Source organism: Hyla sarda, chromosome 5 (assembly GCF_029499605.1).
Source record: "Hyla sarda isolate aHylSar1 chromosome 5, aHylSar1.hap1, whole genome shotgun sequence".
Lineage (NCBI taxonomy): Eukaryota > Metazoa > Chordata > Amphibia > Anura > Hylidae > Hyla > Hyla sarda.
The window spans coordinates 146,187,513-146,212,892 of NC_079193.1; the positions used below are offsets into that span (position 1 = coordinate 146,187,513).

General features: G+C 41.8%; 1 protein-coding gene across 2 annotated transcripts in view; it reads left to right on the plus strand.

The window, feature by feature from the left end:
- The window catches only part of VPS41 (VPS41 subunit of HOPS complex), a 272,718-nt gene that overhangs the window by 189,249 nt on the left and 58,089 nt on the right, over window positions 1-25,380 (plus strand). For both annotated transcript variants that reach the window (XM_056520459.1, XM_056520460.1), the window contains exons 12-17: window positions 1,116-1,245; window positions 3,806-3,921; window positions 11,477-11,533; window positions 11,686-11,747; window positions 18,627-18,708; window positions 24,650-24,742. In XM_056520459.1, the coding sequence (XP_056376434.1) occupies window positions 1,116-1,245; window positions 3,806-3,921; window positions 11,477-11,533; window positions 11,686-11,747; window positions 18,627-18,708; window positions 24,650-24,742 (540 nt within the window). The remainder of the gene's footprint in view (window positions 1-1,115; window positions 1,246-3,805; window positions 3,922-11,476; window positions 11,534-11,685; window positions 11,748-18,626; window positions 18,709-24,649; window positions 24,743-25,380) is intronic.

A 25,380-nucleotide genomic window follows, 5' to 3' on the forward strand; every position in this document is an offset into this window, starting at 1 on the left:
TACTCTTACACACTGATCTTTAAAATGCTGCAGATTTTTCACTGCTAAAAGCCGCAGCAGAGAACCCACACAGAATTGAGTGTTTTGGTGCAGATTTCTTACATTTTTTTTTCTGCTGCAGGTTTTGGTGTTGATTTCACAAATGAAATTTGAAAAAAAAAATTAAAAAACTTTGGGAGAGGATCAATACTGTCTAAAAGAAAAACTGTCTTTGTTGCCCATAGCAACCAATCAGAGCTCAGCTTTAATTTCTTATACTATTCTGATAAAATGTAAGCTGAGCTAGGCTTAGACAGTTTGGTAAATCTGCACCATTTTCTTTAAAAATGCCGACACCATAATTGACATGCTGCGGATATAGGGGTGTGAATCGGACTCACAACCCTCAGACCTTAGAGCTTAGTATTCACAGCCCTTTTTGAAATAAAGTGGGGAATTGATGAAAGTGTTTTATACTTTATTTTTTATTTTTCATTCTAAATTTGTCACATGAAATGTTGCAGACTAGTTCCGTGCGACTTTTCTTGCGAAAATTTATTTAGAACATTAAAAATATATTACCATGAAGTGTCCTCATTTAGAGCACTTTGTGCAGTGGTCAGTGATTTATCATGTGTGATTTTGTGTGAATGTCGCGAGTTTGGCGCAATGGCCATCATTTACACGCTATCTCTGGCTAACTTCTACCAGCTCTAAAAAGTCACCTAAACTGGCAGCACGAATTTGTCATACGCACATCAAATCTGACGCAACTTTTTTGATCTAAAATAGTGCGGACAATAGGACACTATTAATGGATTCCTTCCAAAGTTCTTGACAACCTGACCATTATTATTAAACTGACCACAGGTCCTCTATAAGGACACAACGTTTTTAGGTTTTTCATCACTGCATTCCAAAAACTACAACTTTTCTATTATTCTTATTGTTGATGTATCTGTATGGAACTTGGGTTTTTTCTGGGGGAACTGTAGTTTTAGTAACACAATTTTATAGTTATTTTATTACTGTATAACTAGATTTTATTGTGTAACAAGTCGTAGTATTTTTAACAATGGATTAGAACTTGAACTGTGGTTTTTATTTATTCCACAAACTTCTGCTTTTTGTTCCAGAATAAGGAGCTTTGTGCCAGGCCTCGACTCGATATCATTCAGCCTCAGGCAGATTCATGTGAAGAAGTGTCCTCTGATGCCATAACAGTCAGGGGCTTCCAGGAGAATGAGTGCAGGGATTATCGTTTGGGTAAGAAGGGATTCTATGAATTCCCCCTACTTTTAGGCCCTCTGACTGGAGTCCTTTATGTTATAATGCTTTTTATTATATATACACACATATATAAATTTTTTTGTGGCACATTAGTATATGTGAGGGGGGAAACTTTTCAAGATGGGTGGTGACCATGGTGGCCATTTTGAAGTCAGCCATTTTGAATCCAACCTTTTGTTTTTTCAATAGGAAGAGGGTCATGTGACACATCAAACTTATTGAGAATTTCACAAGAAAAACAATGATGTGCTTGGTTTTAACATAACTATATTGTTTCATGAGTTATTTATAAGTTTCTGACCATTTATAAAATGTGTTCAATGTGCTGCCCATTGTGTTGGATTGTCAATGCAACCCTCTTCCCCACTCTTCACACACTGATAGCAACACCGCAGGAGAAATGCTAGCACAGGCTTCCAGTATCCGTAGTTTCAGGTGCTGCACATCTCATCTCGTATCTTCATAGCATAGACAATTGCCTTCAGATGACCCCAAAGATAAAAGTCTAAGGGGGTCAGATCGGGAGACCTTGGGGGCCATTCAACTGGCCCACGACGACCAATCCACTTTCCAGGAAACTGTTCATCTAGGATTGCTCGGCCCTGACACCCATAATGTAGTGGTGCACCATCTTGCTGGAAAAACTCAGGGAACGTGCCAGCTTCAGTGCATAAAGAGGGAAACACATCATCATGTAGCAATTTTGCATATCCAGTGGCCTTGAGGTTTCCATTGATGAAGAATGGCCCCACTATCTTTGTACCCCATATACCACACCATTCCATCAATTTTTGTTTTCCCACAGTCTTGGAGGGATCTATCCAATGTGGGTTAGTGTCAGACCAATAGCGGTGGTTTGGTTTGTTAACTTCACCATTCACATAAAAGTTTGCCTCATGACTGAACAAAATCTTCTGCGTAAACTGAGGGTCCTGTTCCAATTTTTGTTTTACCCATTCTGCAAATTCAGTGCGCCGATCTGGGTCATCCTCGTTGAGATGCTGCAGTAGAGCGGAGTGGAGTTTGTAAGGGTGCCATTTGTGAGTAGCTAATATCCGCCGAAGGGATGTTTGACTAATGCCACTCTCCAGTGACATGCGGTGAGTGCTACGCTGTGGGCTCTTGCTGAATGAAGCTAGGACAGCCACTGATGTTTCTTCATTAGTGACAGATTTCATGCTTCCACATTTTGGCAAATCCAACACTGAACCAGTTTCACGAAACTTAGCAAGCAGTTTGCTAACTGTAGCATGGGAGATGGTTGGTCTCGTAGGGTGTCTTGCATTGAAATCTGCTGCAATGACCCGGTTACTGCGCTCACCGGACATCACCACAATTTCTATCCGCTCCTCATGTGTTAACCTCGGCGACATGTCAATGGCTGTAAACAAAGAGAAACTTGAAAATAACTCAGGAAAGAATAAAGTTTCGTTAAAACCAAGCACATCATCGTTTTTCTTGTGAAATTCCCAATAACTTTGATGTGTCACATGACCCTCTTCCTATTGAAAAAAACAAAAGTTGGATTCAAAATGTCCGACTTCAAAATGGTCGCCATGGTCACCACCCATCTTGAAAAGTTTCCCCCCTCACTCATACTAATGTGCCACAAACAGGAAGTTAATATCACCAACCATTCCCATTTTATTAAGGTGTATCCATATAAATGGCCCACCCTGTTTATTATATATACAAAGAAGTTCATCTGAATCAGAGTGCTCCTGAACTTCTTTGAATATATTTGTGAGCCTTACCTGGGCTACACCAGACTGCATCTGTAACACTGTAGAGGAGTGCGGTTCTCCTTCAAGACATATATATATATATATATATATATATATATATATATATATATAAACTCGATTAGGGTGGATTTACATCTAGAATTTGTAGATCCTGCAGCCAGAATATCAAAATCTCCTCCAGCCGTATCGCTGCCATATCCATGTCATACCCCATTGATTACAATGAGCCGCACAAAGTCAAGGTGTGTATTCAAAACCTTTCTTTTCCCTTCTGTTTTAAAGTGGGTCTGCCAGTAGTGTTCGCCACACTATTTGAGGGCAACATATACAGGATCAGATAATACACAATACACAGAATAGTGTGGGGGCGCTCTTCACACCTCTCCTCATCTTCCCCTGTCTACCCAACTACAGTATGGCTGACAGCCATTTTAATTGTCAGCCATCATTTGTGTGAGGAATCAGGTATTTTATAGGTGGAAATCGGCCATAACCTGAAATTTACTGTACAATTGGCCAGTTTAACAGCCAGTCACAGGTAAAACTTAATATCACTCATGGTTATAATGGAGCCTAGAGTGCTGTTTATGCCGACTCCCCAAAAACACACTGAGAAGATCATTGTCTTCCTATGAGATTGCCCTACTATGTATTTTTTGTTAGAAATATAAATTATGGTAAATACATTGTGGGCCCCAATAGGGACAAGGACTGATATGTGATGGCTGTGTGTGTACATGTATGTGTTGGATACTTTATGTCAGTAACTCTTCTGCTTTTCATCTATGTAGAGTATGCTGAAGGTGAATCACTCTTTTATATCATCAGCCCAAGAGATGTAGTTGTGGCCAAAGAGCGGGACCAGGACGACCACATCGACTGGCTATTAGGGCGTAAGAAATATGAGGTATCAGTTCTTTCAGTCTAGTACTTTAACGTCTTGTATAGTTAGAAGGTTCTACATTGAAATATGTATACTTTCTGAGTGAGTTTTTCAAGGCAAAATAAATAATAAAACTGGCCAAGATGTGTTGAGGGATAGCCAATGTCATTGTATACATCTACCACAGTAGTGCACCCATATTACTGTATTGCAAGATGTCAATAATGTAATACTACACTAGCTTTTAGAATTCTTCTTGGGTCTCCTGCTGTATCTGCTCTGTGTGCTGATGTGTCACATGACCAGACTGACCAATCGCAGCCTTCTGCGGTGCATGTCGACCATAGTTAGACTCCACCACAGCAGACCGTGACATGACAAACAGTATGGCCCCTGTGGATAACATGTCATCATACAAAAATGTAAACTAAAATGTGGTAGGGGACCGTTAATAAGAAGACACATTAGACAGCGCTGTGCAGCGCTCTGCCGGGGCATCTAATAATCCAGATGTAATAGCCATCGGTGATCAGGCGGTTGAATCTGAGCTTGTGTGTATCTAAGGTCCTGGCAGTACATTTGTGTAGAAGCAGCACGTACAGTGCCGTGTTCAGAATCTAGGTACCATCTGCTCAGTGAACCGACAAATGTGATCAAGCACTGTAGCTGGCGTTCTGTATTCTGACTCTTATACATTAACGTATCTGTATTATTGAACATGAACATTCATCATTGTAGGTGTAAGTGAAGCATTTTTCTACACCTTTGTGTGCTGGTAATGTATAGGATCACCAAATGTATTAAAGGGGTACTCCGGTAGAAAACATCAACTGGTGCTAGAAAGTTAAACAAATTTGTAAATTACTTCTATTAAAAAATCTTTACCCTTCCAGTACTTTTTAACAGCTGTATGCTACAGAGAAAATCCTTTTTCTTTTTGAATTTCTTTTTTGTCTGGTCCACAGTGCTCTCTGCTGACACCTCTGTCCGTGTCAGGAACTGTCCAGAGCAGCATAGGTTTGCAATGGGGATTTTCTCCTGCTCTGGACAGTTCCTGATACGGGCATCAGGTGTCAGCAGAGAGCACTGTGGACAAGACAAAAAAGAAATTCAAAAATAAAAGAATTTCCTCTGTAGCATACAGCTGCTAAAAAGTACTGGAAGGGTAAAGATTTTTTAATGGAAGTCATTTACAAATCTGTTTAACTTTCTCCAACTGATTTAAAAAAAATGTTTTCCATCGGAGTACCCCTTTAAATGGTCGCAGAGCATTTGATAAATTTTGTGCAGGGACACACTTTCTGAAATTTCACTCTTCACATACATCAAAAAGCTAAGCTAAGTCTGGGCTGGTGTAGCTTAGAGACTTTTCGGTGGTTTTGCGCCTTTTTTGCGCCTTTTCACAAAAGGCCGCAGTTTTAAAATCTGTCCTTATCATGCGTATTGCCAAAACCAATGTATTACAACTCAAAATCAGCAAAAATGTGTGGAAAAAAAAGGACACTTGCGCCAAAATAGTGCCAAATATAGACGGGGAAAAAATAGTTATACTGGATTAGAAAAACATGGCTACTGTCCACAGTGTATTGCAGTTCAAATTCATGGACTCAAATTAGCCTGGGCTGCAGTACCGCACCGAACCTGTGGACAGGTATGTCATGGTTTATTATTTAAAATAATATTTTGACATTATATTGTTCCACCCACTGTATGGCAGCATGCTGTACACGTACCTTATTGTTCCCTTAATGTCCCAAAATCTATATGCATGTATGTATATGGCAGGAAGATGGTGATGTAGGCTGTAGGGGCTGGTCAGAAGTGGGGACATAACTAAGGGCGGGGGGTTTGAGCTTAGACACAAGATCCAGCAAAGCCTCTTGAGACAGCAGAGGCCCAAATCATGTAAAAGAATCCTCTTCTTTATTGTATATCCCAATAAGACATCAAAAAGCCTAAATGTAAAACCAGCTAAGTACACATCAGGGACATGCCATCCATTCTAGCATTTTTTTTTCTGCATTTCTGCATGCTCTGCTCTTTTTATATTTTGACTTTTTGCTATGATTTGATGTCTTATTTAGGCAGCAGAAGAAACAAAAACGGAACTTATTCCAAGCGCCAGATCCCTTGAGAGTCAGTCTAACAAAGTAGACCAATTTCCATAAAAGATAACATTTATTCCAAGCATAGATCAACGCGTTTCAGATCCGAAACGGGCCCTTCATCAGGACAGAATGTTTTATAGGAAGCTGGCTGGGTGCATGGAATACTTTGACTGAACGATCTCGCACAGTGTAACTTTCTGTCGGCTGAGTCTGCAGGGTCCAGGAAGCAAAGTGTCCTGCCGAACATCCAGTTACTAAAGTATTCCATGCACCCAGCCAGCTTCCTATAAAACATTCTGTCCTGATGAAGGGCCCGTTTCAGGTCTGAACACGTTGATCTATGCTTGGAATAATTGTTATCTTTTATGGAAATTGGTCTACTTTGTTAGACTGACTCTCAAGGGATCTGGCGCTTGGAATAAGTTCCGTTTTTGTTTCTTCTGCTGCCTACACCATTACCGGACCAGACACTGCCTGGGATCGGGGGAATCAAGCTGCAGGATCCCATTTTATGATATTATGATATATGCTATATCAGATGTTGTGGTTTGAGCGCAACACTACAGGGTGAGTGTTATTACCAGCGTCTCCCTACCTGTGCCTAACGTGCTTCACCAGGGGCGCTATTGTGTTCCTTTTTTTCTCTTTTTTATCTTTGATGTCTTATTTGGATATTCAATAAAGAACAAGATTCTTTTACATTGTGCTATCAATCCTTTTTTTTCTATTTGAACTTGGAGTTCAGGCCAAGCACAAAGCCCAGGTGAACTGGCCACCATTGAACATTTGTTTGCTAAAGGGGTATAACGGTAAAAAAAAAAAAATTTGTATATCAACTGGTGCCAGAAAGTTAAACAGATTTGTAAATTACTTCTGATAAAAAATCTTAATCCTACCAGTATACTTAAAAGCTGTTGAAGTTGAGTTGTTCTTTTCTGCCTGACAACAGTGCTCTCTGCCGACACCTCTGTCTGTCTCAGGAACTGACCAAAGCAGGATAGGTTTGCTATGGGGATCTGCTCCTGCACTGGAGAATTCCTGAGACAGACAGAGGTGCCAGCAGAGAGCACTGTTGTCAGACAGAAAAGAACAACTTAACTTCAGCAGCTGATAAGTACTGGTAGGATTAAGATATTTTTTATAGAAGTAATTTCAAAATCTGTTTAAATGGGGTATTCTCGGAAAAAACTTTTTTTTTTTTTTTTTATATCAACTGGCTCCAGAAAGTTAAATGGATTTGTAAATGACTTCTATTAAAAAATCTTAATCCTTTCAATAATTATCAGCTGCTGAAGTTGAGTTGTTGTTTTCTGTCTGGCAACAGTGCTCTCTGCTGACATCTCTGCTTGTCTCGGGAACTGCACAGAGTAGAAGAGGTTTTCTATGGGGATTTGCTTCTAAACTGGGTGGTTCCCGAGACACGTGTCATTAGAGAGCACTTAGACAGAAAAGAACAACTCAACTTCAGAAGCTCAGAAGTACTGAAAGGATGAAGATTTTTTAATAGACCTAATTTACAAATCTGTTTAACTTTCTGGAGCCATTTGATGTATTAAAAAAAGTTTTTTTCCTGGATAACCCCTTTAACTTTCTGGTACCAGTTGATATGAAAAAAAAAATGTTTTTCACTGGAGTACCCATTTTGGTTATATGTATTGGGGTAATAGTTTTATTTAAATACAGTTGTATAATAATGGAAAACCCTTGTAAGTAGAATGTAAAGGTGAATGATAACATTCTTGTCTACATAAAGGCTCCGAACCAGTCTTTCTCACAGAAGATTTTATTACAGTTGTATCCACTGTAGAAAATCGTGAGCAGCTCAAATCTCTTTCCTGTCCAGATAATTTGCCACAATATGTCATTGCAGATACAATGTATGAGTCTCAAGTTCAAGAAATATAGCTCACAGGGGATTGTCTAGACTGGAACCAAATGTTCATTTGTTAAAAGTATTATGCCTATAATGTTGTATGCACACAATTGTGCCCATGAAACCTTGGCGCAGTGTTGTGATGTTGTTTTTCATAGAAGAAATTCTAGGAATATTTTCATTAAGCTTTTGTGACAGGAAAAATGCAGCCACCAATATAAACAATGCTGCCGCAGAGTTCTATCTTTTCCAGTGACGAGTGCTGATGTTTTTGTGTTTCAGTTTTGGTACGCTTCGCTGCTGTGCCACCACAACAGTTCCTGTATATAGACTGACAGTACTCCATATCTGAAAGAGACTTTTATTATTCGAAATTGCTAGGAATAAAAAAAAAGAGAATGAATAAGATAGCTGTGTTTATATAATTAAACACAACCCAGTTAAAAAGGTTATTCTCTATTAAAATAAATGGGAAGTAAGGAAGACACTACATACGGTAAATATGTACACCGATCAGCCATAACATTTTATCTACTGATATGTAAAGAGGAGAAAAGGAAAAAACAGGACACGCGCCCCTTGTGAAGTATAGTTAAACAATGGTTATAGAGAAAGAAAAAATATGAATCTCACTCACCCTTTGGTGTTGCGCTAAGAGCACAACACCTGTGTTCACATGTAGAGTCAGTCTTTTGGTCCTGCAGCTCGCAATCCTTCCGAACACCCCCTGGAGTCGTCGTAGTAGTAGATGAGGTAGATAAAAAAACGGATATTTTTCTTGCAGTGCTGGACCAATGGAATTAGAAGAGACCAAACTCTTTTGGTTATCGAACAGTAGCATTTATTGAAAGCACATCAACGCGTTTCTGGCCCGGAATGGGCCCTTCATCAGGGCCCATTCCGGGCCAGAAACGATTTGATGTGCTTTCAATAAACACTACTCTTTGATAACCAAAAGAGTTTGGTCTCTTCTAATTCTATTGGTCCAGCACTGCAAGAAAAATATCCATTTTTTTTTTATCTACCTCATTATATCTTCTGAGGGAGATAGTGAAGCACATGCGAGAGATATAACATGGGCTAAACTGTGATGGCCATGCTAACCCCTGTCCACCACCAAAAGCTCATACAATAGACATGTGGGCATCAGTACTGAACAATGGAGCAATATAAGAAGGTGGCCTGGTCGGATGAGTAACTTTTTCTTTAAGATCATGTGGATGTCTGGATGCCATCTTGGAGATGCCTTCAGGATGCAGTATAGAAAGAAGGCAAGCTGCCTGAGCCAGTATGATGGTCTTGACATTCGTGTCGATGTTGCTTTGACATGCACCACCTACCAAAATCAAATATTATTGCAAACCAAGTACACATTGGTGGCAATGATATACCCTAACAGCACTGGCATCTTTCAGTAGGATGTACACAGCCACTCTGTAAAAAAAATGTTTAGAAATGGTTTAAGGACCACGTCAAAGAGTTAACGCTATAGACTTGGCCTCCAAATGCCCCATATTTTAATCCAGCCAAGCCTCTGTGGGGTGGGCTGGAAAAACTGGTCCAAACCATTGTTACCTGTCCTCACAATTTACAGGACTTCAAAGGTCTACTGCTAATGTATTGGTGTCAGATACCACAGGACATTTTCATCTTGTGGGGTCCATGCCTCAATAAGTCAGCGGTGTTTTGATGCCACAAGGGGACCTACACAATATCAGCAGGTGGTTTTAATGTTATGACTGATCTGTGTATATCCTGTTAATTTTATAGGAGATTATGGTGAAAGCATATCCACCTCTCCACCAAGTTTAGGACTTGGCACTCCTTGTTCTTGAGGATTGGTAAAGGTACTAGTGGTCAGACCTCAATGTTAACATTAGAGGGAACTCCGGTGGAAAACAATTTTATTTTATTTTTTTAAATCAACTGGTGCCAGAAAGTTAAACAGATTTGTAAATGGCTTCTTTATAAAAATCTTAATCCTTCCAGTACTTATCAGCTGCTGTATGCTTCAAAGGAAGTTCTTTTCTTTTTAAATTTATTTTCTGTCTGACCACAGTGCTCTCTGCTGACAGCTCTGCCCATGTCAGGAACTGTCTGATGCAGAATAGGTTTGCTATTGGGATTTGCTCCTGCTCTGGAAAGTTCCTGATACGGACAGAGGTGTCAACAGAGAGCACTGTGGTCTGACTGATAAGAACTCCAGAAAGAAATACGACTTCCTGTGGAGCATACAGCGGCTGAGAAGTACTGGAAGGATTAAGATTTTTAAGTAGAAGTCATTTACAAATCTGTTAAACTTTGTGGCACCACACCGGAATACCCCTTTAAAGCATAACTGTTATTTGGAAAGTCTTTGATGTATTGTTAAGACAGGTCAAAAGTTTAGATTGCTCTGGGTCCCACTGCTGAGACCCACTGTGATCATGGCTTACAGCTGGGTGAAGTGCGCGACAGTATGTGCCCCACTCCCAGGCTATCACTTAAACCCAACTCATTCACTTAGGGAGAGATTTATCAAAACCTGTCCAAAGGAAAAGTTACTGAGATGCCCTTAGCAACTAATCAGATCACTTCTTTCATTTTTGAAAAGGCCTCTAAAAATGAAAGAAGCAATCTGATTGGTTACTATGGGCATCTCCCCCTTAGACTCTAATATAGGGAATGAGTCTGATGGAGCGACTGGGGAGTGAAGCACCTGCTTCCACACACTTCACAGTTTATGACCCGCGATCAGAGTGAGACTTAAACTTTTGTGCGATTTAAACTTCTGGCATATCAGGACAACATGTTGGAAGTTTTTCCAAATGACAGTAACAGTTACACTTTAAAGAGAACCAATCAGCAGATTTTAGCATATATTACGCTTGGCAATGCGTTTTATATGCTAAAATCATTATCCTCACCATCCCGGGGAACTTTTGTGCCCCCAGGGATGGTGAAGATATTAAGTTGTAAAGTTACCCCCGGCCACCCGGCAAGTAGTCCCTGGGACGGGGACTTTCACTCACGAGCTCCGTTTGATGCGGCCGTGGCCCCGCCCCGACAGCTTGAATGACGGCTCGCATCATCGCTCTTGCTTTCTAAGCAGACTGAGCAGAGCGGTGACACGAGCCGTCATTCAAGCCATCTGCTGGTTGGTTCCCTTTAAGGGTTGGGTCACACATTGCGTACACACAGTGGATTTCACAATGCGAAAATCTTCTGTAAGCAGGCACACAGGTCTTCCCCTCTGTGTGTGCAGTGAGGTTTGGAGGTAGGGCCAGCACATGACTGTGATGCCTGGGCCGCCTTTAAACCTCACTGCACTCACTGCCCTGTGTGTCTGCTCGTATTTCCTGCTGTGCAGCTGATTTTACACAATGTGTTACCCCACTCTTAGGCCATTGTAGCTGTATTCCCACTGCAAGAAACTTGATATTTTGGATACGCATCCAAATATAAACGTAAACTGAAGCTAATCTTCCTATATATTATTATAGTAGGCAGTAAATATTTCTTAATTATGCCGACAATTAAGTTAATTGACAGTATGCATTACAGTTTGTGGCATATTGGTTTTTAATGACTTTTTTTCCCTCTGATATCTAATTTTAAGGAAGCTCTTATGGCTGCAGAAATTAGTCAGAAGAACATTAAGAGACATGAGGTTTTGGTGAGTTTCCCAGACTGGGATTTTTGCTAATTACTTTTTATTACAGAGCTATAAATTGTGATATAATGGGCAGAATATAATAGTAGAAAACATTGCTATAATGTGTGCATGGATTAAAAGCTGCTTCACTGAATTTATGCTTAATTTTTCAGGATATTGGTTTAGCTTATATAACACATCTCGTGGAAAAGGGAGATTACGACATGGCTGCCAGGTAATTGTATCCCTACGATTTAGCTTCAGTTCTAGATTACCCCTTAAACAGATGTTTACATTGAAATCTGCAGTAGAAAATCCTGTGCATCAAATCTGTGCATCATATCTGCACAGAATACTGTACGTGTGAATAGACCATTAAAGGGGATCTCAAATTTAAATTTAAGTGCAAGTACTTTTAGCATGTGCATATTTTCTCTTACTCTGCACATTGGTAGGGCCAGACGGTTCAGCTTTTTAACAAGTTAAGTGCACTGTTCTGTTTTGTGGAATATGGGTTCAACTTACAGTTGCAAGAAAGTGAGTGAAAATATCATTACCTATCCCCCCGATGACCCCAAAAACAAAACAACACTCCCTCCCACCCTGTCCCGTCCATCACAGCAGGCTAAAACACCACATAAGTGCAATGGTGAGATGGCACCGTGAAATATGATAAACTTTCCTCTGAAAAAGAGATATAAAAGTAACAAGGTACAATTAGGTCACATGTTACCAGTAGTAGTCTTCAGAGAGTGCTTAAACCTAGCTTTTAGTAAATATAACATAATATATACAATCCAACTACTAATGTGTAATGGATGCCCAGAGGTCCAGGACAGGGATCCCCTTGGGACAGAAAGACTAAGTTGTACCCTCCACCAGTCTGCATAAAAAGGTACAAAATACATACATGTTATCAGAAGTGGTTAAATTTTGTTATTACTGGACTGTTTGTTATTACTGTACTGTTTTTCAAATGATCTTTAATCCATTGAATAATAAAGTTCAGTCTTTACGATTTGAACCTTGAAACACATTATTCCTGTACCATATTTTTTCTTAAAAGTATTTATTTATAATTTTACAACATAACAGAAAAGAAACAACATCACTGTAAAGAGAACCACACGAGCGCCCCAAAGATACATAACATAAGTATAGAGAACACATCAACAGCAGCCGGGAATTAGGCTAAACATGGAGTCTCTAGAATAAAGCAGCCCAACAACAAACAGCACTCACCACCCTCCACACACCACATAAACACCAAGGAAAATCCCAATGGACCACAACTCATTGGAAAGGAACCAACTATATTTACTGAGAAGAACTCACATGCTCCGCGAGGACAACAGACTCCCCCAAAATCAACCAAGGCACAGAATAGCAGAAAACAGATGAGTAGGCGCCTATGGGAGCCTGACTCCAGGTCATTAATTAAACCTAACAGACAGACTTCAGGGGTAAAGACAAAATGAATCTCTAGATGATCTGCCAAGAACTGCATCACAGCTCTCCAGAAGGGAGCCACACAAGGGCAACTCCAAACCGCATGCAAAAAGGATCCTCTATCAACCTGGCAACGAAAACAAACATCCAAAGGAGAAACATCAATACGAAAGAGTCTAACCGGGGTATAATACAAACAGAGAATAAATCTAGACTGGAAAAGCATATCTCGAGCACTAACTACTGTGGGATAGTACGTCCCAACAACCTCCTGCCACTTCTCCTCCGAAAGCTCCAGAACATCCTTCACCCACTTCAAATAAGCTAGAACAAAGGGATCAGGACGTACAGACTGGAGCAGGGCATATGCCTGCGTTAGTGGCCTAGAGAGGTCGGGGGTTCCCAGGATCAACTCCACCTCAGAAAATTCCTGGTTAAAACCAGAGAGCCAAATTGCGCTTGGACCGCATGTCTCAGCTGGAGATAGCGGAAATGGGCACTCCAAGGGACATTATAACGATCACACAGGTCTGCAAAGGATGGAAAGGAGGAAAAGTTCCCAAACAAATGCATAGCAAATTTTATCCCATGTGAGCTTCAGAATTCAGCCACCTCCAACTCCTGCAGGTGTTCCAAATGAGTATTCCCCCACAGAGGTGCCCTAGGAGATACTGCCGGCTGTGGGAAATGCACAGAGACCATCAAGCACACTGCAGCCACGGTTTTAATAGGAGTCAATAACTTAGAAGCAGGAGTAAATCTATAGAAAGCATTAGTTTAAGTCTCATACAAACCCATTAGTGTGCCCGCCAGAGCCGTAGATACATTAGATAGATCCAGACTGAACTACCAGGCTGCTTACACCAGCTGAGATGCTTAAAAATAAGTGAACAGATTTGGAGCCGTTAAGCCATCCCGCTGTTTCGGCGCCTGGAGCAGTGCCTAACCCAGTCTCGGAGGTTTGCCCTGCCAGTAGAAGGATCTCGCGACACCACTCATTTTAACAAAGAATCATTTGGTAGGGATCACCGGTGACAAATGAAATACATACAAGAACTTAGGGAGATAAATCATTTAAAATATATTAACCCTTCCCGCCAATGATAAAGGTAAAGACGATCACGCCTGCAGCCGGTCAGCAGTAGAAGCCACTATAGGATCCAAATTCAGAGCCAAATAATCCCCAAGACATGCAGAAACCTCCACACCTAGATACCTAAACCGATTAAAGGGGTTCTCCGGTGCTTACACATCTTATCCCCTATCCAAAGGATAGGGGATAAGATGCCTGATCGCGGGAGTCCCGCCGCCAGAGACCGTTGGAGAGAGGAGGAGGAAGAACAACATCCGCAGACAAAGGCATTAGTGACGACTTTGACTAATTGACCCGCAGGCCTGAAAAGGAACCAAACTGGTCAAGGAGATCAAACAACGCCATCAAGGAGCCTTCCACATACTCTAAATGGACTAGAGTATCATCAGCATACATGGAAACTTTCTCCTCCACGGGTCCCCTTTGCAACCCACAGATAGAAGAAGGTGATCCGGTGGGCTGGAAAAGGTGGATACAGTCCTAGGAGACTCTTTCCTAGGAATGTATCCACCTTTTCCAGCCCACCGGAGCACCTGAAGGCTGAACTAATTTACGCAGGAAAAGTCGTCAACTGCCGAGCCGAGAAGTTCGTGACAAATCAAATTTACTGTAAGTTCGCTCATCTCTAGAAATAATGACCCCCTTAAGCCGATTAGCCAGAATTTTAGCCAGGACCCGGCAAAGATGGATCCTTTCCTGGCATAGGAAGAACTAAATAAGGGCCTCACTCATAGAATCCGGTAGCACCCCAGACTCAGAGGCAACACTAAAGAGATTCAGCAAAATGGGGACCAATCTCTCCTCGTTCATCCTGTACCAATCCCCCACCATACCATCTAAGCCAGGAATCTTCCCTGCTGGCAAAGTAGTAATAGCCAGTGAAACCTCCTCTGCAGAGAGAGCCTCCAATGCCGACGCCTGAGCTGCAGTAAAGGGAGTAAGCCTTGCACCCCTAGAAAAGGGAGGAGACCAACAGGGACATCGCTAACTTGTGAAGAGTAAAACTCCTAAAAGATACCGTTAATAGCTGTGGGATCAGGCTCCAACACCCAATTCGGCCCCCTGATACAAGGAATGGAAAGCACCGGTCTACTCTCTCTAGCCAGATACGCCAACAGTTTCCCAGCCTCCCTATCCACCAGTTTCTTTTGGACCTACACCTTGTACAAGCCCTCTGAGCTTTAGCCCACTCCCGTTCCACCTCAGAAGAAGAATTCTGCACCACTGCCGCCTCCAGCACCTCAATCCCAACCTGCAGTGCCCTCTCCCTAGCTGAATACAATTCCTGTACCATATTTAAATTAGCTTCAATACATTGAATAATAAATGGTCCAGGAATAACACATTTCTGGGTTCACAATGTAAAACCCTGAAACGTGTTGTTCATGTACCATTTTTTATTCAGTAGAAGGAAGATAATTTGAATACATCTTCTGTTCTTCTTCTGGATTTTTATTGGGGACTTCACTGTAAGGGGTTGTTTTTTTCTTGTACTGTTGTTTGGGTCATTTTTTGTAGTTACAAACCCTAGATGTTCTGACCCAGCCATCTATTGATCACAGTTCTGCTTCCAACACATCAACCATCAACTTCAAGAACTGACTTGCTATCTAATACAGTAGATCGCTTTGACAAGTGACTTTGTAACAAGATAGTGTTATCCACTTCACCTCTCAGTGGTTTTATATTGGGACACCTTCTCAACATTAAAGAGTACCTATCACCATCTAAACTTTCCCTAATCCCCTTCCCCATCTGTCCCTGACTCTGACTAAGTCTATTCCCTGCATTTATTTTGCTTTAAAAACCCCTAAAAATAATTTTTTTATATGCTCTTCAGTAGCTCAGTTGAAGGCACAGAGCAGGGGAGGTTGTCATAGCAATGGCAAGTCCAAGGATAAGCAGTGCATATATAATAAGCCATGTGGAAAGTGTAGAGAGGGGAGAGAAAAAGAGAAGAGGGAATGTATCCTCTCTGTTCGCTCCCTGCTTGTGTACAGCTCAGTGCTCCCTCCCTCCTGCCTGTCTGACTGTTCCTATGTGTCCTGGCTGAAGAATGATTTCAGATTCACTCACTGAGTCCAAAATGCTTTCTGACAGAATTGCTTGGGAGACCCCTAGTGGAGGAGTTTTTAAAGTAAAAAAAAAAACATGAAAGGAGGGAAACATTTTTAATAAAAGCAATTGAAAAGTTGTTCAGTAGGGCTTTATCTTAAATATATAAAAAGTTTGTTTCAAGAGAGGTACACTTTAAGTTTCAGTGATCAGTGTATAGTTATAGAACGGCTTATTTGTGTTGCAAAATGTTCAGAATGATCTATGTCCTCACTACAACTAAGAACATGCCAGCCATCCACTTGAGATCACTGTCAACTCAATGTTTATTTCACTGTTTCCCAACTAGGGTGCCTCCAGCTGTTGCAAAACTACAACTCCCAGCATGCTGGGAGTTGTAGTTTTGCAACAGCTGGAGGCACCCTTGTTGGGAAACACTGGTTTACTTGGTAGACAGCTGTTTGTTTCAACTTCACCATAAGCATCGTGATAGGGCAGTAAGCTGCTCCTGCAAAAGAAATGCACTTTGCTCTGACACCTGCCCCTAACATTTGGGGTTGTTGTCTGATCCTGTTGAGACTGAAGAATATCATAGATTTTTATCCCAAGATCCCAACTGTATGGCCAGCTTAACACAGCACTAGACTGTGAGCTCCGTTGCATGATGTACAGTTCTCAGCAAGACTCTTGAGGACTTTAGATACCAAGATGACGTGTAAAATACTAGAAGCGCAATGCCTTCTGCACTGACAAGAAATAAAAATGAGACACAACAAGCAAGAGATGTAAAGCTATTCCAAAAGACACAGCAATTCTATGCCTGTAGTTCTAGTACACACTGGAAACAAGTGACATTTTATAATGTACAGTGACCCCCCCGACCTACAATGGCCGCCGATCGTTTCAACATACGATGGCCTCTCAGACGCCATCGCATGTTGAAGGCAGCAGCAACATACGATGCTTTTGTATGTCGGGGCCATCGCATAAACGGCTATCCGGCAGCGCAGTCTGCTTCAGCTACCACCGGATAGCTGTTTACGGTGCCCCTTGTGGTCCGCTGAAGATCACTTACCTGTCCTCGGGGCTCCGGCGCGTCCTCTTCGGGATCCCCTGCATCGTTGGCGCTCTCCATCGACGTCATCACGTCACTGTGCACGCCGTCCCATCATCCAATAGGAGCGGCATGCGTAGCAACGTGATGACGGCGACAGAGAGCGAGGATGCCGGGGAAGCAGAGGCCTTGCCGGAGCGTTGGGGACACCGCGGTGACGCGGCGACAGCGATGGAAGGCGACATCCATGGCAGCGGTGACAAGCGGTGACGGTCCAGAGCGGCGGGGACATGTGAGTATAACCTCCAATACCAGTGGTCTTCAACCTGCGGACCTCCAGATGTTGCAAAACTACAACTCCCAGCATGCCCGGACATCCGTTGGCTGTCCGGGCATGCTGGGTGTTGTAGTTTTGCAGCATCTGGAGGTCCGCAGGTTGTAGACCACTGTCCTATACTTTACATTGCACGGATCCCTCAACATACGATGGTTTCAACAAACGATGGTCCGTTTGGAACGGATTACCGTTGTATGTTGAGGGACCACTGTATAATGCAGCAGCAAACATTACTTCCCAAGTTAAGGTTAGCCACGAGATGGTAGTAGTGCCCTGGCAGTCACTGACTTGTCACTTCACTGCTGTCACTTAATAGTAGTAGCTCATTTCAGACTTGATAATCCCAGAGTATAAAAGATCCCCTAATGCACAGAGCTTTCTCCGCACACTTCTGAAGTCCTAGTCGCTGACCTTTCTACAGTTGCTAAGTGGCACCTAATGTGGACTCGCCATAAAAGTGCTGATACTCTATTACAGCATTAGTGAAATGGAGATTGATAAATGAATGGCGGGTTCAAAACATGAAGAGCACACAGGCTTATGTAATTCCTTCTTAGCAAATACACCTTAAGCAGAACTTTGTACTTACTGCCAGATAACAGATGTAACTAGATATAGTAAAGTCAGGTTCAAATTGTTAGACAGTGAGATCCACTTAAGAGAAGTAAATTGCCTAGCTGCGGGCTATGCTGGCCTCAGCGTGAAGCTGCCAACACCATCATTAGCACAGTTTAAGGATCTTGTCCTCTACGGGTAGTGAATGAGACGCTCCATGTAAAGGTCACTTGAAAGTGAACATTTATCCCAATGCATAGGAAGAGCCATTTTTAACCACTACTCTAACAAAAGAACAGTTCTCCGTTATGTGTAAACCAGCAGACGTGACAGAGTATATGTCCAATACATATGTATCAGGAAACAGTATGCTCTTCTTGTTAGCACCAATAGAAATTGCAGTATTTATCATTTTTATTTCTCCTTGAAGCTGGCAGCTTTGGTTAAAATTTTTGCCCACATGAAAGCCATATCTCTAAGCATATATTGCCACGCTTCCCTTTCCTTCTCTTCTTCTCCTCTCTCCTTTTTAGCTTCCTCTTTAGCTTTAATCTTCCATTTTCTCTTTTAGAAAGTGTCAGAAAATACTTGGCAAAAACATGAAACTGTGGGAAGATGAAGTTTACCGATTCAAGAAAATAGGACAATTGAAGGTGAGGAGGAAAATATTTGTTTCTAGATATTACTAAAAAGCTTAGTATACATGTTCATACATCCGATGTATTCTGGATGTACTGTAAATGTGTAGTTTGCACTACTGCAGATCTGTATAAAGGTTTTCTTCATTGTTGCTGAAAACACATTCATGCATTGGAGGTGGTCTGGTGTAAATATTGCCTTATAATGTTTTAGTGTATGTTATATATTTTTGGTGTACAAAAGTAGTGTAACCGCTATGGGAGTTGAGGAGTGTGTAAACAGCACTTCTGGCTCCCACAAGTAGGTGGGATGGGGCCATGGCCCAGAGATGGGACCTGCATCTATCAGACATTCATGGCATGTTCCTTGAATGTGCCATAAAAAATGGAGCAGCCCTCACCTAGCACAGGTAAGGAGAGAAACAGGACTTGTAGTACTGCACTGTACTGTAGAGAGGCACTAACAGACAGACAGCCAATTCTTGCACCTCAGTAATAAGTAGATTTTTTTTTATGCCTACCGTAAAATCTTTCTCGGGGGACACAGAGACCGTGGCCGCCTTACAGACTTGCAAGGCCGAAGCCCTATTGCAGAGGATCGAGTGGAATGAGCTGAGACCCGGAAAGGTGAAATCTTCCCTTTGCAAGCGGTAGGCTTCCGAGATGGCGCAACGGATCCACTGGGAAATGGTCACCTTTGAAGCAGGAAGTCCCTTACGACGACCCTCCGGAAGCACAAAGAAAGAGTCACACTGATAGAAAGAAGAAGTGACCGAAAGGTAGATCTGAACAGCCCGAACCACGTCAAGACAATGAAGCAAGCATTCCCTGGGATGGGACGGAGCTGGGCAGAAGGACGGGAGGACAATATCCTCATTCAGGTGAAAAGAGGAGACCACCTTAGGTAAAAAGGTGGGGATCGGTCGGATGGAAAGGAGAAGCAGGCTGTAGCGTGAAGAGCAGGCACTCTGTTCAGGAAAGATAGAGAGGAGGGCCCCGCATAAGGAAAAGGGAGGGCAGAGCCAGATCTAGCCTGGCCCTCATTGGAGGAGGAGGCACCCAGACATGACCCCGGATAGAAAGTCATTGACCCCCCCCCCGAACAGTAATAGGACGGTGGGGAGAAGGGGGCTGGGATCCCTGACGAAATGCCTGGCCAGCAGGGAGTGGGCAGAGCTAAAGGCCGCGATTAGGCCACGGCCTCAATTAAAATGACCCCCGACACTCTGGTCGCCTCACACGTGGAGGTGGCCGAAAGTGAAAGTAACTGCCGGTCGTGCACGTGCAGCGCAGTTGACAGGGGAGAGAGGCGCATATGCTGAAGATAACGACAGCCAGCGCACCGCTCGCTAAATAAGGTAGAAGTGCGGCGCTCTGGGAGAATAGACCCGATTTTACAGTGCTGTCCCTGGAGCCTGACAGAGCACCCTGGACTTTCAGGATGGCCAAGCAGGGGAAATTGGTCCCTGTGAAACAGAGGTGTGGAAGAGTGGGCCCAAAACAGCGGGACTCCAGAGGTTGAGAACCCAGTATAAAAGGTAGTCCCCAGGGAAAAAGAGGGGGGTTTACTCACCCTGTCCCAGAGAAAACTTACCTACCGAAGTCTGTAGCCAGCCATTAAACACCTGCATCATTGGGCTGAGACAACGAAACAAGCAAGGAAGGTAGGAGGACCTGGACCCAAGGTACAACCACAGGTGCTGGCCAGCAGTGAGAAGGAATTGACAGTGCATAACCTAAAAAGAGAGAAATAAGAGGGAGAAAAAAACCTAAATACACATCCCTGAACTAAAAAATAAGAAAGTAAAAGACCAAGTCTGGAGAACTCCACACCTGTGTCTGCCTCCTACAGACACTAAGCTAAAACTAACAACTGATAGCTCATAGTCGGTAGGAGTGTATATTGTTGCCTAGTGTCAGAGTCCTAGTGGCAGCAGCATATACCCACGATCTCTGTGTCCCCCAGTGGAGCCGACCGAGAAATAAGTTTTACAATATAATGCTCCCCCTGACTGATTAGATCTTTTAGCCGTTCACGTGTGCTGCAGATCTGCACTATCCATAGCGTTGTATGTTGAGTAGGACTTCACATTCCAATGTTCCAGAAAAGACCATTGTATGTTGACAGTATTGTAACCTGAGGCCATTGTAACTGTATACTCTGCACGATCACTGTGTCAGAAACAGATGGCATGTCCTATGACTGTTTATCATCATAGCACAATCCTTGAAAAGTGAGCGCCATGGGGATCTGGTAGCTGACCATCTGCACCTATATCTTCAAGAAGTTTTTCATGACCACAATGCCATGTTTTAACAGGACAGTGCTCTGTGTTATCAAGCTTGGATAATTAGGTAGAGGTTGGAGAAATAAGACTACCTTGGCCCTAATCTCCCCATACTGTAATCCCATTGAACACATTTGGGATATGCTGGAATGGGCAATGAGATCTGTTCCTACTGCTCCAAAAATGTGTACCAACTGACGGAGCTGCTGTGGGGGCATAGGTCGAGTTGAGTATGGAGGATGTTTACCACATTGAGGAATTGGTCCCCTGTTGTCTGTAAAGCCATGATCATGGTGAACCAACCCATTATTTAGTAGGTGTGTCTAATGCAGTGATCATTTAGTTTATTTATACAATACCTACACGCTATATATTAATGGTCAATACAATGAATCCAGCAACTTATTCAGCACAATTGTACCACTAACTTTACCTAGTATAGTCAGTGCAGCCACACACTTAAGTAGTAGGATGGTAAATCTACAGGAAATAGCATAAATATTGAATCTGCTTGTGTTTAGAATAGTACCCCATTTGAGTCCAATGGCACTTTCACCGTGCATGTGCATGCCAGTCCCCACTGAAGTCAATGATTAGTGATGGAACTCTTTCTGTTAGTCCTCATTAATGAGAGTCAATGGGTGCCTGGTGGGACAGATTGTGGACAAAAACCAGAATGAATGATCTGTACTGTAACATTGTTTTTTATGCCCCCTTCCTTGGTGCTCTAGGTTGGTGAAGGTCTTAATATTGGATACCCTGGTGGCTTAAGGTTATGCCACCCTTGATTGTTTCTAAGGATTGAATGATACATTGATGTCCGATTCCTTAAAGGGGTATTCCAGGCAAAACCTTTTTTTATATATATATCAACTGGCTCCGGAAAGTTAAACAGATTTGTAAATTACTTCTATTAAAAAATCTTAATCCTTCCAATAGTAATTAGCTTCTGAAGTTTTCTGTCTAACTGCTCAATTATGATGTCACGTTCCGGGAGCTGTGCATGATGGGAAAATATCCCCATAGGAACTTCACAGCTCCCGGGACGTGAGTCATCAGAGAGCAGTTAGACAGAAAAAAACAACTCAACTTCAGAAGCTAATAACTATTGGAAGGATTAAGAATTTTTAATAGAAGTAATTTACAAATCTGTTTAACTTTCCGGAGCCAGTTGATATATAAAAAAAAGTTTTGGCCTGGAATACCCCTTTAATGATCTAGGGTAACTGCATGTGCAGGAAACTGTTTCCCATATTTAGACAAGCATGATTCATTCTGTCAACAGGAAGCAATATTTTTATAACAAAAATACTTTGGAACTTAAAGGGGTTTTCCAGGCAGGTATTATTTTTGTTAACTGCCTCAAGCTGCACTTAAAAAAAAAAAAAAAAAAAAGAATACTCCCCTCTCGAAAAGAACCCCAAATCCGCCCCTCCATTAGCCTTCCTCCCAAAACCACCACCATCCGCCCCATCTCAAACCCCACCCCCCTCCGTCCCTCCCTGCTGCACTCCTCTTCTTACAGTTTTTTTGCAATTAATAAGAAAACAAAAAATAACAAAACCTGCCTTCCAAGAATGCCCCTTTTTAAATAACCTCTTCATGTAACAGGGCAACTCATATAATATGGATGGTTTTGAAACGTTTGCTGCATTTAGTATAAAATTGTCTTGCTCTCTGTGTACCACTAGGTGTCACTGTTGTTATTGTTACTTTTCATGGACTGTCAAGGATCCGATGGCAGCTTGTGTCTCTACGGTCATACATTTAATAGCAACTCATAATTGTATATGATATATTTGACTACATATACAGTATTCCCCTATTATCAATCCTATAAATGGTATATAGTTAAGTAAATTACTGAGTATAAAACATAACCACAGATACATTCTTCTACATCTTTGTAGAGCTACATGCCATGACATATATGCAGCTAGTACCAGTGTCTCATATGGCAATCACTGCATAGATCAGGGTTTCCCAACCAGGGTGCCTCCAGCTGTTGCATAACTACAATTCCCAGCATGCCCGGACAGCCGTAGGCTGTCCGGGCATGCTGAGAGTTGTAGTTTTGCAACAGCTGGAGGCACCCTGGCTGGGAAACACTGGCATAGGTAATATCATTGTATTTGAAAGGATCTTTCATGTTCATAGTAAATATGACCCCATTGCCTTAAAGGGGTACTCCACTGGAAAACTTTTTTTTTTAAATAAACTGGTGCCAGAAAGTTAAACAGATTTGTAAATTACTTCTATTAAACAATTGTAATCCATCTAGTACTTATCAGCCGCTGTTATGATCCACAGGAAGTTCTTTTCTTTTTGAATTTCCTTACTGCCTGACCACGGTGCTGTCTGCTGACATCTCTGTCCATTTTAGTAACTGTCCAGAGCAGGATAGGTTTTCTATGGGGTTTTGCTCCTGCTCTGGACAGCTCCTAAAATGGACAGAGGTGTCAGCAGAGAGCACTGTGGTCAGGCAGAAAGGAAATTCAAAAAGAAAAGAACTTCCTGGGGATCATAACAGCAGCTGATAAGTACTGGAAGGATTAAGATTTTTTGATAGAAGTAATTTACACATCTGTTTAACTTTCTGGCACCAGTTAATTAAAAAAAATGTTTTCCAGTGGAGTACCCCTTTAAACAATTATAATAAGCATCAGCTAATATTGGCTCTGTTTTTTCTTCTACAGCCTTTCCTTGTTGTTTTTCAAGAGCTTTTGATGTAAATGTTAACCACTTTTAACCACTATTGTCCAGTAACATACGTGGCTGCTGTGACATTAGTCAGTTCAGGGTTACTGCTCATGATGGATTGCACTAGACCACCTCATAGCTTATTCCACAGCCTGACGTTGTATGGCTACAATATATATATATATATATATATATTATATATATATATATATATATATATATATATATAGAGAGAGAGAGAGAGAGAGAGAGAGAGAGAGAGAGAGAGAGAGAGAGAGAGAGAGAGAGAGAGAGAGAGAGAGAAGAGAGAGAGAGAGAGAGAGAGAGAGAGAGAGAGAGAGAGAGAGAGAGGAGAGAGGAGAGAGAGAGGAGAGAGAGAGAGAGAGAGAGAGAGAGAGAGACAGAGAGACAGAGAGACAGAGAGACAAAGCGAAGCGACAAAGCGAAGCGACAAAGCAAAGCAGCACTCCAGGGTAGAAAAAGGTGCTCGGGTGCCTACTGTGTCGGGTCTAGGTTGGGGACCCCTCCAAAACACAGAAAAATTAAATAGACAGTGGCACACCAGGTGTCAGCAAAAAAAAGGTGATTTCAAGCCCTGGGTGAGCCAGCTGAAACGTTACCTAACACGTCTTTTGAATAAATCACCTTTTTTTTGCTGACACCTGGTGTGCCACTGTCTATTAAATTTTTATATATATATATATATATATATATATATATATATATATATATATATATATAGTTACCCATAGCAACCAATCAGATCGCTTCTTTTATTTCTCAGAGGCCTTTTTTAAAAATGAAAGAAGCGATCTGATTGGTTGCTATGGGGAACTCAGTAACTTTTCCTCTGGCCAGGTTTTGATAAATCTCCCCCAATGTTTTTTGGACACCTATTTAATAGCAAACAGTAATGTATCCCAAATAGACATAACAAAACTGATTTCTGAGTATTATGTGTCTTCCAGGCCATCAGCAAGTATCTACCAAGAGGAGATTTACGGCTGAGACCTGCAATTTATGAAATGATCCTGGACGAGTTTTTGAGAACGGATTATGAGGTACGGCTCCTGGAGTACAAAGGTACAAAGTGCTGCCTGCAAAATAATCTATATATATATATATTTCTGATATATACTTCAAGGACAATTTTAAACCCAATTTTGGAATGTAAAACAGCCAAGAAATTTTTATGGACCCAAAAAAATCGCTATATTTTTCTTATTGAGTTCCACAGCTGCAAATTTGGCTAAATGTGGCCAACGAAATATTTAAAAAACATACCAGCACAAAGACAAAAAGATGGCTGAAAAAAGTCTGCTTCTCAGATAAAAGCACAAAATACCCTTTTATTTAAATGAAGTTAAATGTTTATAGTGCCTATAGTCTCTATGGATGGAAATTGCATAATAACATTTAGGTTGTGTTCACACTATCATCAGAGGTTCCTTGCAGATTACAGGAAAAATTGTCATCATTTAGTGCTATTATTCTCATTGAAATGGGAGCTCCCGAAGGACCCCAGTGTGGTCCATTGGGCCTTGTTGGTGTGCACTGTGTGATGGATATGGCACCTCTGTAATGTGTGTATTATAATGAAAACTATGGCAGCAGTGTGAACAGAGCTTTTAGATCTGCTGTTTATACTGTTATGTCCTAGGAGCTTATTTGCTAGCGCTGTCATTTTCCTATTAGACCA